This window comes from Sebastes umbrosus, chromosome 16 (genome assembly GCF_015220745.1).
Source record: "Sebastes umbrosus isolate fSebUmb1 chromosome 16, fSebUmb1.pri, whole genome shotgun sequence".
Taxonomy (NCBI): Eukaryota; Metazoa; Chordata; class Actinopteri; order Perciformes; family Sebastidae; genus Sebastes; species Sebastes umbrosus.
In genome coordinates this window covers 13318084-13333680 of record NC_051284.1, presented here as the reverse complement: position 1 = coordinate 13333680, position 15597 = coordinate 13318084, and the positions used below count along the sequence as shown (strand labels likewise).

Sequence of the window (15597 nt, the reverse complement as noted above, 5' to 3'; positions counted from 1 at the left end):
GAAGGATTGGAGGAGGATGAGGAGAGGGAGGAAAGGAGTTGAACGGAGAGCAATCAAGATGTCAGCATTGCATAGAATGAGTAGAATCTAAACCATGTATTTACCCCGCTCACTCACGTTGACTGCGACCGATGAGATAAAAAACATGATCAGAAGAAAACAAACAAACAAAACAAAAGCAGACATAAGCAAAGGAGAAGACATTGATATTCAATCAGAAGAAGTAGGAACAGGAGAGAGTGATAGCGCTATAGATATATCTTTACATACTCACATTGATTGCCGACATTGACATGCGGTTACAATTAAACAAAGTCTTAAAAGTACAGTCTGCTCGCTAGGCAGGTGTTTAGACTACAGGTTAGACAGTTACCATCACTTATGCCTGGGCTCATGAGGTGAAAATGAGCTGGAATATGCATGAGAAAAACATATTTTTATACTGTATGCAACCCATCAGATCGAATGTGGATTTTCATGTGGATGTACTTGTGACTGTGAGTGCTTTTAAGTGGCAGACGAGGCCCAGACAGGACTTAGACATACAGTAGCACAGGTTTACCTGCATGATGATGACACATAACATGACACAACATGAAACACACTCGACATGGAGATGGGCTCGCACAAACAGCAAACTAAAGAGCAGATGTTTCGTCAAGCTAATGCTCCGTTCAGCCAATTACAAGCCTGACTAAAAGGACAGTAACGCCATGAGCCAGAATGAGACACATCATGCCACAATACGACTTCTACATGTGTCCTCAGCGTTATACTGTATATATATATCTCTTATAGCTTGAGCTTGGGCCACATCTGTAAAACTGAGTGGCTGAAAACTTTTAGTGTTGCTGAAGAAAAAGGTCCGTCTGCTGCACAAATAAAGCTGCAATTTCCATAACCTCTGTTTTGTTGTCAGTTTACAAAGATCCTCTTAGATCTGCAGCAGATCAGCAGTTAGCAGCAACGCAGTGTAGCACATAAAATGCTGAACTTTTAGTATTGAGGTTCTGTCTATGCTGCGCTTTTTCGTGCAATCATACGAAGCATAAGATCAAACTTTGGCGGAGATATTGACTTGTAAGTTTCTTTTAGAGTACGAACTTAAAGGGGAACAATGGACGTTTTTAAAACATTGATATTATTCTGGAGGCTATATAACATGATGGAAAAAACACTGCAACTTGCTCATGTAAGCGCATACTGAGAGAGGGAGCGCCGGGAAACCACAAGGTGGCAGCGTCATCACGGTAAACACTAACTTCCTGTCAGTGGCGATTTGAATGGAGTATAGAATTTCAAGACATATAGATTACAAGACATTTGTTGACCAAGTAGAGCGTGGATGGGAATAGTCCGAGATGCCTTACTGGTGAGCTGTTCCTCACTGTGGAAACTACAAGCTGCAACAAGCTAGCTGCTGTCCAAATCCTGTCATGGATCTCTCCGTTCCAGTGATCAGCACTTGTATAAACTATAACTACTGGAAAACGAAAGAAGTCAGAAAGATATGACACAGTTTCCCTGTCTTATGTTCTTCTTTTCATGTTGTTGAAATTCTATACTCCCATTCATATCGCCACTGACAGGCAGTTACTGTTTACCATGATGACGCTGCCACCTTGTGGTTTCCCGGCACGCACCTGGCAATATGAGCGTTCATGAGCAAGCTGCTTTTTTTTATTTTCCATCATGTTATATAGCCTCCAGAATAATATCAATGTTTTAAAAAAGGCCGTTGTTCTCCTTTAATGTCATAAATATAGTGTGCATCTTTACATCACCGTGATTAAAAGTCTCCTGGTAGAAGACAAATCAATAACAATTATTGTTGGTAAATCAACAACTAGGACGGTCTCAAGAGAAGTTTACCACGTTTAGTATCCTCACTTACTTGATCCTTCTTCAGTAACCATCCCCAGACCTTCAGCTTTATTTTGCCTTTCAAATGCATTTAAGTCCAGAACACTGCAGGAGAGAAAAGACAAAGCCTGAATTAGGATTCATTTAATTTCTATATTCTGTATTTTTTGCAATATATATTTTAAAGTGATACTCCAGCACTGGAGTATTGCACTTCCATTAATGATTCATAGGAGACAGTACAAAATCAGGTCAGGTCAGGACAGGTCAAAAAACGGTTGGGAAAATGTTTACTTTTAGTCCCAAATGTAGGTCAAGCTCCAAAAACACTGCATGCTACACTTCCCATAATTCAACCAATAGCATCTTTTTATTAATGACTCCCTGATTGGTAAACACTAGAGGTGGGGGAAAAATCACTACAGCATAGTATCGTGATATTATGTGTGGCAACATTGTATCGATACACAGACGTCAAGTATCAATCTTTTATTATATAAAACTATTAACCTCTTACAATCTGGTCGCTATTCTGTCTTTCAGAGCTTGTAGCTGGCTCAGTCTTAAAGCTAGAGTGAAGATGCTGGTATCATAGGAAACTAGAATACCTAAGGAATTGATCAGTATCATGTCTTGCTAGCATGTCGGGAAGACCGCTAAATAACGCTCCAAAGTTACGCTAAATTTTGGCAAGGAAAAACTGTCATGGCCATCTTCAAAGGATATGTGAATGAAAACTCTGAGATGAACAGAGTAAAAACTGTATCTTATTAAATAAAACACGTTGACAAACTGCATAATTTGCAGATGAAAAAAGCTAATAAAATCACAATATATCTTATTGCAATACTCAGCATATCGCAAAATGTTTAAAATCACAATAAGATCGTATTGTGACTTAAGTATCGTGATAATATTGTATCATGGATCCTCTGGTGATTCCCACCCCTAGTAAACACCCATGTCTTCCAATGTCTTTATGTTATACATTATTAGTCTCCAAGCTCAAGCTCAGATAACCCCGATGACATCATCAGAGTTATTTTCTCAGACTTGACAAAGCTCCACTGGAGCCACAGAAGATATTACACAACTGTTTTCCCGGGTTAGGTAGTAACTTCCTGTGAATACAAATTGTGAAAACCTGTGAAATAAAACAAAAATGTAAATCATGTGTTTAGTGTGTGATCATTAGTCATGGCTTCATTACCTGCAAGACATCATGAGTCCAGATAAACTTTTGAAAAAGCCAACATCTCTTTTTTCCTTCAGGTAGTCCAGCATTTTCTGCATCAAGATAAAAAAACACAATAAATAGTAGCTGAATGCTCCTAACAATAAAAATTGTGCGTGCCGACTGTTGTGTACCTGCTGCACCAGTATGTTTCCCCCGTTGAGGACGGAGATGCCTAGTTTGAGGGTGAAAGTCACCATAGCACCAAGTCGACCTGATGACCACAAACCATACGTCATACAGCGGCGATACCAAGGTTGGCAGTTATAAGTAGGCAGAATGATGAATGTGTCTCTTCCTACCTTTGCTGGCACTGATCATCTGAAGCACCATCTCTGCAGCTCCTCGATCATGTAGTCTGGCCTGCTGGTAAAGCATCTTTTGCTTCTCCATTTCCTTTTCCTGTAGTGAAATGATAACACAGTTGGCACCACTTCTGAATATGATTAAAAAAACAAAGTGAAGTGCAGAACGGTACTCCTGAGAAATCAATAGCACCTCAAATGTTTTCTCTTTTCCTTCCTCGTCTTCTTCTTCTTCACCTTCATCGCAACTCTGAAAGAGAAAGCAAAACGTCAAACCTGCAAAATGTTGCTGAACAGCATCATACATTGCAATAAAAGCAATTTAGAGAATGCAATACCTTTGCCATCATATCTGCATATGCAATATACAAAGGATCCTCTTCCAAAGAACTATCAAAAAAAGGAAGATACATATCTGGTGGTTAAACCTGGTGTAGCACAATCACATCACATCTCATCTTAACAATAATAAGCAAGTTTCACCGCTTATATTTATAGCTGATGCAATGTAAGTACAACAAACAGCAAGACTACAGAGAAATACAAAAAAACTGCTTGTGTTTTCTGTCCCAGTATAAAATATATGGCGATGATTTAGCTTAATGCAGCTCTTTATTAGCTCAGAGGCAGGCCAAAACTATTATGTAGCACAGATGGAGCACAGCGTGTTGGTGCCAGGTGGCCAGGTGTGTGTGACGGTGAGTGTGTATTCACCTGCACTCAGTCAGAGCGTTGTGGCTGAAATGCAGAATGAGCTGGTGAAGAGGGTCTGGCTGCTTTCTGACCTCCTCCTCTTCCTCTTCCTCCACTTTGGGCTGCGTTTTCTGGACAAACACCATGCGAGTAAATACTGGAGCCGAGCCACGTAGTCTCAATATCAACTATATGAGCCCCTACATACTTTGTATGAAGAGTAGTTACAGTAACATTGAAGTGTTACTTAACTAAACACTACTTACCTTAAGAGAATCAGGTTGTATCAGAAAAAAAGACGGTGATGCGATACACTGAAAGCATGCAGACAATAAAACCACAAGCAAAGACACAATGACAGGCACATACACACACACAGTGGATGATGTTCAGCAGTGTTAAAAGGTGGCGAATGGAGTTAAGCATGACTCTCCATGAGCCCAGTTTACACTTTATCATAGACTTCCTACCATTTTACACCGGAGCAGAGACCGATCATGATAGCAGACACATTGGAACTAATGTTTTTCAGTAGGGTTGCTGCAACTATGTGTGTGTGCTTGGTTGGCTGGATCATAAAGCTCTTCATCTGTCACATCCTGAACTTGTTATGTGGTGCCCTGTGGCCTTCATTTCAAGTAATGTGGAAAAAGATTAGATTTTCAAAAGTCGGATAAAGTCAGATTTTTATCTTCATTTCATTATTGAAAAAGAAAAACACACCGATTGGTACAGTGGGGTATGTCAAGTTCCAGCGTGCCTTCATGATCGCCTCTTATTCCAGATCATAAAAACTGCATTTATTACTGTATTTCATAAACCTCTTTAAACAGTTTTAATCAATCAATCTCTGCATATTATGCTGTAGGTCATCATGGGGCCACAAAGTGCAGAAATATTTTTGAAAGCACTTTTGTGAAGTTGTAAAGAAAGCAGCTATGTGCTGTTTTCCTTCTGCTTTCTCTACAAAGTCGATGCATAAGTGATGTTTAACGCCTTGTTTCCACACAGTTTTATTTTGCGTCTGTAAATCTGTATAGCATACGGATTACTGCCCCTAGTGTTCAACGCAAGGAAATGCATCTCTTTGTCAACGCAGATTTGGTAGAGAAATTGTCTGTTTTTACCGTCGAGCGAAGATACATTTTTGTGATAAGTTCAACGGCATATTTAGCTAACATTGGTGGCATGATATCTGTGTAACATACAGAGTGCATAGTGGTTCATATGTTTTTCAACAAAATATTTCACAAAACTTTTAAGTATGCTGTTGAACTTTTCACTTGGAGCTGTATTATATTCACCAATCAGTTATTAATTCCCTAATTTCACAAGAAGTTCGAATTTTGGCACACAGTGCATACGGTTTGTCCGTAATCTGCTACAAAAGTTTAACAATTTCAAAGTACGAGAGGCAAATTACGGACCGGGAAAAAAAAAAAAAAACGGAAGGAGGAGTTTCGGAAACACATCAGAGATCACGGAGGTTCCCATAGGAATGAATGAACTTCCGGTTGACTCGCATACGTACACAGAGCTATGCGGAAACGAGGAATTATGATCGTTCAAATTTAAGAAAGACACCACAACTTTCAGAAATTTCATTGGTAAGTCGAAGCATCGAGGCAGAGATGCCCTCTTACCGATGTTGGATGGAACACGGTGGTCAAAAATACATCAGCTGGCTCTGACATCAGTGGTGATGTCATGCTTGCCAAAAATGGGGGGTCTGTTTGAAAAACATCGTATGGATGACAGAGTGCGACCCAGTGGTACGTGGTGGACTTGGGGCACTTTTTAATGATGACACAAGTAAAGAAAAGTGGTGCTGTAGGGGCGACGCTCAGCTCCCCACAGGTACCAACAAGATGGCACACAAGTACTTACTGCAAGATCCTGCACTAGCTTCTCCTCAAAAGAGTACTCCTCTGTTTCTATCCATATTCTCTGATAGGCCAGGAGGAAGAGGTTAATAGAGCGATGCCTAAGGAAGGGTGAGAGGAGATTAGCCTGGGTTAGATAGGAGCAGAGCAGAGAGGAGGGGAGAAGACCCTTTAGGAGAGGTTAATAGCGGTTAGTTTAGGGTACTGGTACATCCAACTGGTCACCTTAGAGGAAGCTGTTATGTTGCTTATGCAGGGATGCAAACTCAACTGCCTGATTGTAAACGATTGTTTACCAACAGTCTGTAAATAGCTATTTATATCTAAAACCACTGACTGATCAGAACTTTTGTAATTAAGAATCATTCGATCTTATATATTATTTATTTATTGACACCTTCACTGTAAGGTTTATCAAGACATGCCACAATGATGGTTAATGTATTGTTTTTCTAGAAACGAAAATAAACGTAAATAAACAAGGTTATCTTAAGGGGGAACATGTTTTTAATCCCATGTCTTATCTATCCTATTAGGGATGCACGGGCGACTCACAACCTGTGGGTCCCACAGTTTCGGGTGAGCTTACTAGAAAATATCAGGGATTCGGGCGGGCTGGTCAAAAAGTGACAAAGCAACGTTTCGAGTAAGTTATTAATAAATTACAAAAACATTGTGTGTGCAATTGTCCTCCTTCTCTTCGATTCTCTCTCGAACACACACAAGCCGTGGTGGCAGCACATCATTTTAACACATTACGTGCCGGCACCACGCATTCACATATTTCTGTGAGATCATGTTACACACACACACACGTATATATTTTGTAAAACTCCTCCGATCTGAACGATTCACACAAGTCACCCGAACTGATGTGAAAAAAGCATCAGTGACAGAAAAGCGAGTGGTTTGCATCCCTGCTTATGAATACAGAAATGTGACATACATGCTCTCTGCCAGACTGTTGATCAAGTCACAATTCTTTTTTTAACCTCAAAAAAGCAGCAGGCAAAAATTGAAATTCCAGGCCAGATTGATTTGATGATCTGAACTTTGATAATATTAAGTACTCATGTATCTACACATCAGTTAAAGGAATAGTTTGACATTTAAAGGTTGGCTCTAGGTTCATATTTAGCGTGGTATCAATCTTTTAATCTTATTCTTGGAAAGAAAGCAATTACAAATATCTCAAAGAAATGTCAAACTGTTCCTTGCTTTACTGTACGAATATGGACCAGTGGAAAAACCAGTGGGAATATCTGAAAGGGAGTTACATTTGTAACACAAACCGTGCCTGGGAAAAAAAGCGAGGGGAAGTTAAGAAAGGTATGCAAAGTCGTACAGTAGCAACACTGGATCAGCACTACGTTACCGTCAGCATGGAGAGCAGACTGTCAGAGTCTGAGTTCTCATGCATTATCTCCAGCCAAATACGTCGGTAGGCTTTCAGGAAGTAATTATTATTTTTGTGCCTGAGGGGATGAGGTACAATAGAGTGTGACATTGAGGAGAGAACAAAGGCTGAATAGAGACACAAAAAAGAGAAAATATGACATCTGAATGCGCGGAACTCCGGGAGAGTCGACTTTATCCACAACACACAAATCTATTAACCAAAACAACAACAATCAATTGTGCCTGCATTGTAAATACTGTCTAATAATCATTAGCCATGCTGTGTCGTATTTCACTGTCAACAACTCTGAATAAATGAGTCATGCTGTCAGGCGGGCGGGCGGCATCGTCTCAGCACATATTGAAGATGGCCACCCCCAGGTTGGGCCTCATAATTGTTTTCCTCCCTACTGTAGCTCTCTGTCTGACTTCCTGTGATTGAGTTACAGAGCAGCAGGGCATGAAATTGCTAGTGTCCCTTTTTTTTTTCTACTCCTTGATAACAGCTGCGGGCCAGACATTTGTCCTACAACGGAGGGAGGGAGGCTGTGCATTAATGCAGGGTCAGAACCCAGGAAAAAGAGAAAAATGAGGGTTGTGAGTCAGGCTGAAGAAGAAGAAGAAGAAAGTGTGGTCGTATTTGGCGAGCAAACATAGAGGTGGATGTTACAATACTTGCTACATCATTTCCCATCTACTACTAGTAGCAAAAGAAGCTCCCTGCTACTTTTGTATGTGGAGTGTCATGTTGGATTCACGGTTATAAGGTTGTTTAATATTTTTTTAGGCTATAAACAGTTCAACAAGGATGTAGAACAGTGGTTCCCAACCTGGGGGGTCCCGACCCCCACTAGGGGTCGCCAAAGCTTCACGGGGGGGTCATGAGCCCTTCTTGATTTTAAGGGGTGTGAGACAACTTTTTAAAAAATATATACAGTATATCTCAGCATTTCATTTATTTTTGTGAAGAAAAATAAATGAAATTGTTATTTTTAAAGATCGGATCATTAAGATATAGACATGGCACAGTGAAGACCTGATTCACAGAGCCTTCCCTCTCTGCTAAACAGCCTCGTCCTGCATTAGAAAAGTACGCAGTTAAAACAACCAAAGAGCTAATAGAACGATGGCCAAGCACCAGGGAGAAGAAAACACAGAATTTGTCAAAAAAGAAAGCTTATTAAGTATGAAAGATTGTAAGAAATAAAAATAAATAATACATAATACAGAGTTGTGTTAAAAGTCCCCAAAAACTAACTCATGTGTGATGCAATATTACCAGGAAATAATCTGCTCAAAATTCATCCAAATCGCTTTTTTACACAAACTTCCTGCGTTCATCGTTTAGGTTAATGTACAGTTTATCAGTTATTCTGTACTGTTTTTGTTTTATGAAATATCCATAAAATATGTCACTTAGTCAGGGGTCCTCATGAAAGAAAAGAGTTGGGAACCCCTGAAGTAGAGGCTGTAGGTGTAATGTATGCAGTCGTACCTCGGCAGGTTATAAAGTGGAGCCATGCGGAAGCAGGCGACGACCGCTCGCTTCCTCTGCTTGGACAGCAACTTCTGCCACACACATTTCTTGGATCTCAATGGCTGCTCCACCTAACGGGAGTAGAAGAAGTCAGTGTTAAGATTACATGATTAATCAATACTAGGATGGCATTCTCTATCTAAACTGGCATTTTCATTGGGTTTTTCCTCAGCACCAGTATTTCTTTGGTAACTCATCATGAACCTGACTGTGCCTGAGTAAAGTAAAGCGCAGTAGTGTGTGCAACTTTTCTGTCAAGGATTACTGCAATTTGTGGTTCGCCACCCATATCAAACCAAGTAAAAAGCACAGGGTGCAACACACAGTTGATTCTATGCTATTTTTGTGGCTGTACCGACCAAAGTGATCTTTTGTGATTTTTTGATCTCACAATATACTGTACACACATGGCTGTGAACGACCGCAGCTTTCATTATGTACTAGGATGAATGGACAGGTGAGTGTGGAGGTGACCATGTCCTACGCAGATGTCCAGGACAGACTTGTGGATGCTACAGTTCTCCAAGGACCCTGAAATATAAATCATCAGTCTTTGGCAGCATATTTGAAGCTGTATGATTGATCCTGTACCTTCACAACATTTACTGAAACAAGCACCCAGAGTGTCATTTGCATCTCATAATATGTTTGTGTTATGTATAGCGGTTTGATCCTGACCTGCTCCAGGTTGAAGACAGCAGCAGAGATCCTCTGGATACGGTCCACCACCCTGTCGGGGTCTGGAGGCCCCTCGCTTCTCATCGCTATGTCCTTGTACAGGTTCAGCTGCCACCTCACTGCAGGGTCCTCTGACTGAGAGCGAGTTACAAAGAAGGATGTGAAACACAATATATATATACAGTCTTTGGAAGCTAATAAACACTTGCAGACATGATACTGATTTCGACATGCTCACCTTTTCTCGAAGGTGCAGATTCTGCCGAATATGATCTTTGACCTCTTCGTCTGTGTCTCTCTGTTAAACAATAGCAGGAAAAGGGACGCAAATATAAAGCTTTCATTTTAAATATAGTTGTTTCTTAAAGTGTTCTTGTTTGAATGTGAGGATGGATCTTCACTTAAGGATGTGATCTCATAAGAGCCATGTCAAATGCGTGGCCAGTGCATGGTTACATAACAGTTGTCTCACCAGGAGGTAGCGAGTCTTGGCTAGAGAGATGAGCTCCTGGTCTCCTGGGGTACACATGTTGAGGCCTATTGGCAACATCTTCTTCAGAGCGGCCACAATCAGCGAGGTCTGGATAGAGTAGAGCTCACCACGCCTTTTCTTGTGTTTCCTCTCCTGGTCTTGTCCTCCAGACTGAAAAAAATCGTGATATTAACCTCAGACAAGTGAATAAAAAACATTATGGCGGCTTAATAAACTGGTCTTTTTAGGTAATACACACTATTTTCCCATTTTCTGTGATTAATGTTGCACTAAAGCACCCGTTTCAACATTTAACCTGATAACTTAACAGTATTTTATCGGAGCTTATTTCACAGTGGGAGAACTCACGCTGTATCTGAACAAAAGGCAACTGAGGTGTTTGTTTTTCAGGCCGGGCAAAATCTGTGACCAGACTTAATCTGTGCCACTGAAGCATTAAGAGGTTTCACACCTCAGCTGAAAAGCAGACTGATGCTGTTACAACAGCAAGATGTTACCAGTGAGGGAAAATTGCACTTTTGAGCCAGCTGCTTCAATTTGGCTCAGTGAAAACACTAATTTCCATATTAATAAATATATATATATAAATACACTGACACACACACACACTCAACCTTAACACACATCGACTACAACATAATATAAACAGCATGAGGTAACTACTAGCCAAACACACTAAGGTACCACAATCCATCAACTACAAACACACTAGTGGGATGTGATCAGATGACTTGCTACAGAAGAGCTGGGCTTCATCACTCCTGATGAGACGTGTTCCACCCATAAAGCAATGAGGAATGAGCAAAGTAACCATGTAACACACGCTGATGAATGGTGGTCGTAAATAATCACGTGATGTAATATATATAACTACACTATAGACTATATAGCACAGCGGCACAAGCTATTGGCTTTTCTGCTTAGCGACCGGAGCATATAAGCCAATAAGCTGGCAGGTAAACGGCACATGCACTGCGTCACTCTACCTTCTCCTTAAAGGACTGTTTGAGATATAGAGAGAGAGACAGGGGGAGAAAGGCAGATGAGAGGGCAATTAATGGAGGCGCACAGTCCTCACATGGACGTGCACTGCAATGAAAACCATTTGTTTGCCTTTAAACAGCTAAACCAGGCAGACAAGAAATGAAATGTTCCAACCCCTGTAGTGCTGACAAGGGCTGAAGGTATGAATGTTAGTTTCTGTCATCTACTGTAATAAGCATGCATGCAGAAATGCATACACGCACACACATACACACAGTCATAAGTCAAAGTCCATTTTATTATAGTCATGTTATTATCAGTGGGCAATCTCTGGGTCAGAAAAGTGGAATGTGAAAGTGCCTTAATCTTGTTTCTAATAGCAAACAGAGGGCGACTCCTCTGGTTGCAAAAAGAAGTCTGATTGTGTAGAAGTCTATGAGAAAATGAGCCTACTTCTCACTTGATTTATTTATTTACCTCAGTAAATTTTGTAAACATGAGTTTATGGTCTCAATCGCTAGTTTCAAGTCTTCTTCAATACAACATGATGTTCATTTAGTAAATTATGGTCCGATTTAGAGTCAAATAGGCCATAAAGCAGGGGATGCTTTAGGGCGTGGCTACCTTGTGATGAAAAAAAAGTCGACAGTGTTGAGAGGTAGCGGGCAAATACAAAACCTACCTTAGACATCTTGGTTTTATTATCTCCAGTCAAGAATGAAAGGTTGTTGATTTCATTCTGGACCACAAAGTTCTGCTCTTCTCGTTTGAAATTCTAGAGAAAGACGAATGCCAAAGAAACATCAGTGTTCATAATTCATAAAGGATGCCTGTTTTCTTTGTAGCTAAACATGCACGGAGATGAGAGAACTTACGTGTGACTTGCACCAGAGGATAAATATCTCAGCGACCATTCTGAAGAGCTCATTGGAGTCAGCGTCTGGCTCTTTCAGCCACCTCGACCTGCAATTAACAGGGAGAGATTAATACAGCCTCCGTGTTTTATCGCCAAACACTGACATCTTAAAACAACTCCATCATCCATTACTCAGTGAGCTAACCTATTGTTGTCCACATAGCGGATAAGCATGGGGTAGAAGGCGTACAGGTCCCTGCAGAGTACGGCAAACTCGTCCAGGATGAGCAGCTCAGCCTCCTGCGTGTCTCCCTTACTGTCTGCCTTCAACAGCTCTTCCTCAGACACCACCTTCACCGTCTTCTTCTTCAGCTTCTCCAGTGTAGGCAGGAAGTGGCTCTTCAGTAGGTCTGCGCGGGCCTTGCTGATGATGGGTTGCACGTAAACTGAACAGCGGAAACGAGAGAAAATGTCACTTTATTATAGTTGTTCAGTTTTATGTGAAATGTTTAGGTGTATCAGAAAGCAACCCCGTGCCCACCTGCAATCCTCTTCATCCAGGAGGCCTCGTCGATGCCCAGGTTGTTGTTGAGGATCTTGAGGATATTGCCGAGGATGAGGCTGAGGTTTTCTGAGGTGACGGTGGTGCAGCAGACGCTGCCCCCGCTGGCTGGCTGGTTCTCAGGCCCCCTCTCCCACCAGTAGGACAGGTAGTTACACAGCATGGGCAGCACCACCTCGATCACGTGAGGCATCTCTGTGTACCGCGCTCCGGACTCGGCCATGTCATTGATGTCCTTCATCAGGCCGTCCAGCCGCGGCATCCCGGGACACATCTCCTCCACTGAGTCTGGTATGCCTAGGACTAAAAACAATTACAGCGATGTTTAAATTATAAAATAATTTTTTTCTTATCGTATACGTTATACAGGGAAGAGATATTTATTGAACATTGAGTGTGCTGTACAAAATGTAGATGTAGGAACAATTATATAATCAGCCTGTTCTCATACTGTAGAACACGGACGACATCTTAAAATGATAAGATGGTTGTAAAAGACAGACATGTTCATTATCCATAATAACAGCCGTTTAATCTGCCACCTCGGTCCACCGCTGGTAATGAACAAGAATAATTACATATGACTCACTGGCTCGTTCTCTGGCACTCTTGGTATTAAAGACGGAGCAGGGGTTGTACGTGTTGAGTAGCGGCTCCAGGAAGGCCACAGGCAGTGCCCCGGCCAGGGTGGCCAGACACTGACCGATAGCTGGTAGCTGTCTGAGGGACACAGAGAGAACGAGAGTTGGTGAACGCCGCTTTGAATATCAGTGAGTTTCTTCACTCAGGTTTTAATCGCTTGACACAATGTTGATACCTTTCTACATAGATGTTTTTCCCAGTACCCAAAGCATACAGACTTGTCAGGATTCGATAGCAGGAAACTTGGACATCATCCACTGGAAAAAAAGAAAAGAAAATTAAAAGTCCCTTGTTATTATGCTAATTAATATTCATAGTGGAGAACGACAGATATGTTCCATGGTGTCAGGATGTAAGAAGCATTTAATCACTGTATTACAATAAACTTAATTTTAGCCGGGTTTCCACCTGGGACTTTTTGTCCCAGGAACTACTTTTCAAGGAACTAAAAGTTTCCTTCCGCTGATTGTTGTCTGTGTTTCCACCTCGGCCTTAAGACCCGCAAAGATTAAGCAAATTAGTCCGCTGACGTATGAAAAGGCAACATTACATGGGATAAGTGCTGCTGGTGGTCACAGCGGTAAACACACTCTGCAGCCTACAGTTCAGTGTGCCGGCACGTTTCATTTAAAAAACACGTTGAGAAATATAATTTTAACGATTTTTACTGCTGTACGTTGGATGACAATGACAAAATAACTTATTTTTCTCTCATTCACGGCACCACCGCGCATCTGTCTCTTCCACCGCTCGCCCTCTCAGCTCGCTTGATCTCTCTCTCTCTCTCTCTCTTTTTCAAAGTGAGTGGGGAAGCCGACAACAAAGCCTAACTTAACTTTTAGTGTAATCAAACAAAGAGAAATGCTCTCCCTTCGTCCTTAATCGATACTAGAGTACTTATTTTTATGAATGAAGCGGTACAGTTGAAGCAGCGGCGCTGTGTATGTTTGACCAATCAGGGACGGTAATCCCCTGCAACCCCCACCCCGATAGTCCGTGTACTTTCAGAAAGTACTACTCCCCTACCAGGGCCTTTTTTGGGGCTTTCTTAAAAAGGCCCCAGATCTTAATTTAGACCCTGGTCCCTGCGGTTGAAACGCAAAGAGTTCCTCAAAAATGTCCCATTCCTGGGGGGAATTTCCTGCGGTGGAAACGGGGCTATTGACACTTGACTCCTGTTTTTTTTAGCAGCCTCTCGTACAATGTGCTTGATCATTCCTCTACTTTGTTGGGACTCACAAAGCAGGTCGACTCCAAAGTGGTGCTGAGTGATGTGTTCAAACAGAGCGGTTAAAATGGGGAGCAGAGCTACGGTGGTGTAGTTGATATTCTGCGACACCCCTTTCATCTGGGAGCGGGAGTGAGTGAACTTCCCCAGCTTCAGGTTCTCGAACGTCTTCTCCAGGTCCTCTGCGGCGTTCTCAAAGAACGTCCTCAGCCCCACCCTCACCTGCTCCGAGCCTGACTTCATCACCGTCCTGTTGGAGTGAAAGGCAGCGTGATAAACGACTGAAAACAAACGAGGAGATATGCAAGGGCAGGGCTATAATAAACCGCTGGATACCCCTTGGTATGCAAAGGGCAACGTTGTTTATCCACAGTGGAACACGGTCACATATGCAATTACTTCACTCTCGTAGTCTGTGAAGGTTTTAGTCATGAAATATGAGACGTGAGTATCAACCTGACCGCCCTTACACTGAAACATCAGTGATTGATTTAATGAATTAGGTGAATATTTAAGTCCAAGGTGAGTTTGCCAGTGTTGTAGACACACTATATGCCACTCTGAAAAAGCACAACACATTAATATGATTAGTCCGTCCATTTTCAGCATTTCACATTTCATAACATTTCTAAATGAATTACCCGTTGTTAAGCCTTGATGTGTCTCACTAGGAAGGAGAAATGAAAGACAGAGTCTGTGGGCATCAGCTGCAGCTCTTCAGCACAAACAAGACACAATAATGCATTGCCCATTTAGCCTCATTATGTGTGAGCTGCATTAACAAACAGTGCATTGTTTTCTGAAGAACACTCTAAGCCTTGGGCAACATGTGCCGTATAAAATTTGCTTTGCTTATTTAAATGCCAGAGGACGCTCTTTGTGAATGCCAGCGCCTCCCATAAGACGCCGCAGTAATAACTGTTTAAAAGAAAAATGCTCATGACAAATATGCTCCTCTTGAGGGTCCAAAAGAGGTTAGATTCTACGTTATTGCATTACACTGGAAAAATTTAATTGGTTTCTCAGACAAGTATTGTTTAAGCACAGTCATTATTGAACTTTTGCTAACATTTAAAATATTTAATTTAACATTTTCAACTTTTCATTTCACGGATACAACTCAAAGGTTCACTGTGAGTGTTGCCTGATTTGTATTCACCTGGTGTCCAGGGTGTGTGCCAGGATATGCAGACAGCTGACGATGGTAGTGGAATCGCTCCCTACAAGAAAACACGAAAGAC

The 15597-nt window shown here is 41.6% G+C and overlaps 1 protein-coding gene across 18 annotated transcripts in view; it reads right to left on the bottom strand.

The window, feature by feature from the left end:
* Positions 1-15597, bottom strand: part of LOC119474286 (ryanodine receptor 3-like) — a 121582-nt gene that overhangs the window by 15865 nt on the left and 90120 nt on the right. For 5 of the 18 annotated variants that reach the window (XM_037746204.1, XM_037746205.1, XM_037746209.1 and 2 more), the window contains 22 exons: positions 15516-15576; positions 14368-14606; positions 13304-13385; positions 13076-13206; positions 12466-12789; positions 12130-12370; positions 11944-12031; positions 11751-11843; positions 11071-11085; positions 10064-10234; positions 9830-9889; positions 9592-9726; positions 8872-8984; positions 7354-7453; positions 4117-4226; positions 3741-3792; positions 3596-3652; positions 3400-3499; positions 3232-3311; positions 3074-3150; positions 1895-1968; positions 105-122 (listed from right to left, as the gene is read on the bottom strand). In XM_037746204.1, the coding sequence (XP_037602132.1) occupies positions 105-122; positions 1895-1968; positions 3074-3150; positions 3232-3311; positions 3400-3499; positions 3596-3652; positions 3741-3792; positions 4117-4226; positions 7354-7453; positions 8872-8984; positions 9592-9726; positions 9830-9889; positions 10064-10234; positions 11071-11085; positions 11751-11843; positions 11944-12031; positions 12130-12370; positions 12466-12789; positions 13076-13206; positions 13304-13385; positions 14368-14606; positions 15516-15576 (2421 nt within the window). Of the gene's footprint in view, positions 1-104; positions 123-1894; positions 1969-3073; positions 3151-3231; positions 3312-3399; positions 3500-3595; positions 3653-3740; positions 3793-4116; positions 4227-5982; positions 6080-7353; positions 7454-8871; positions 8985-9591; positions 9727-9829; positions 9890-10063; positions 10235-11070; positions 11086-11750; positions 11844-11943; positions 12032-12129; positions 12371-12465; positions 12790-13075; positions 13207-13303; positions 13386-14367; positions 14607-15515; positions 15577-15597 lie in introns of all 18 variants that reach the window. The other 13 variants (XM_037746210.1, XM_037746219.1, XM_037746220.1 and 10 more) reach the window with 7 other exon arrangements.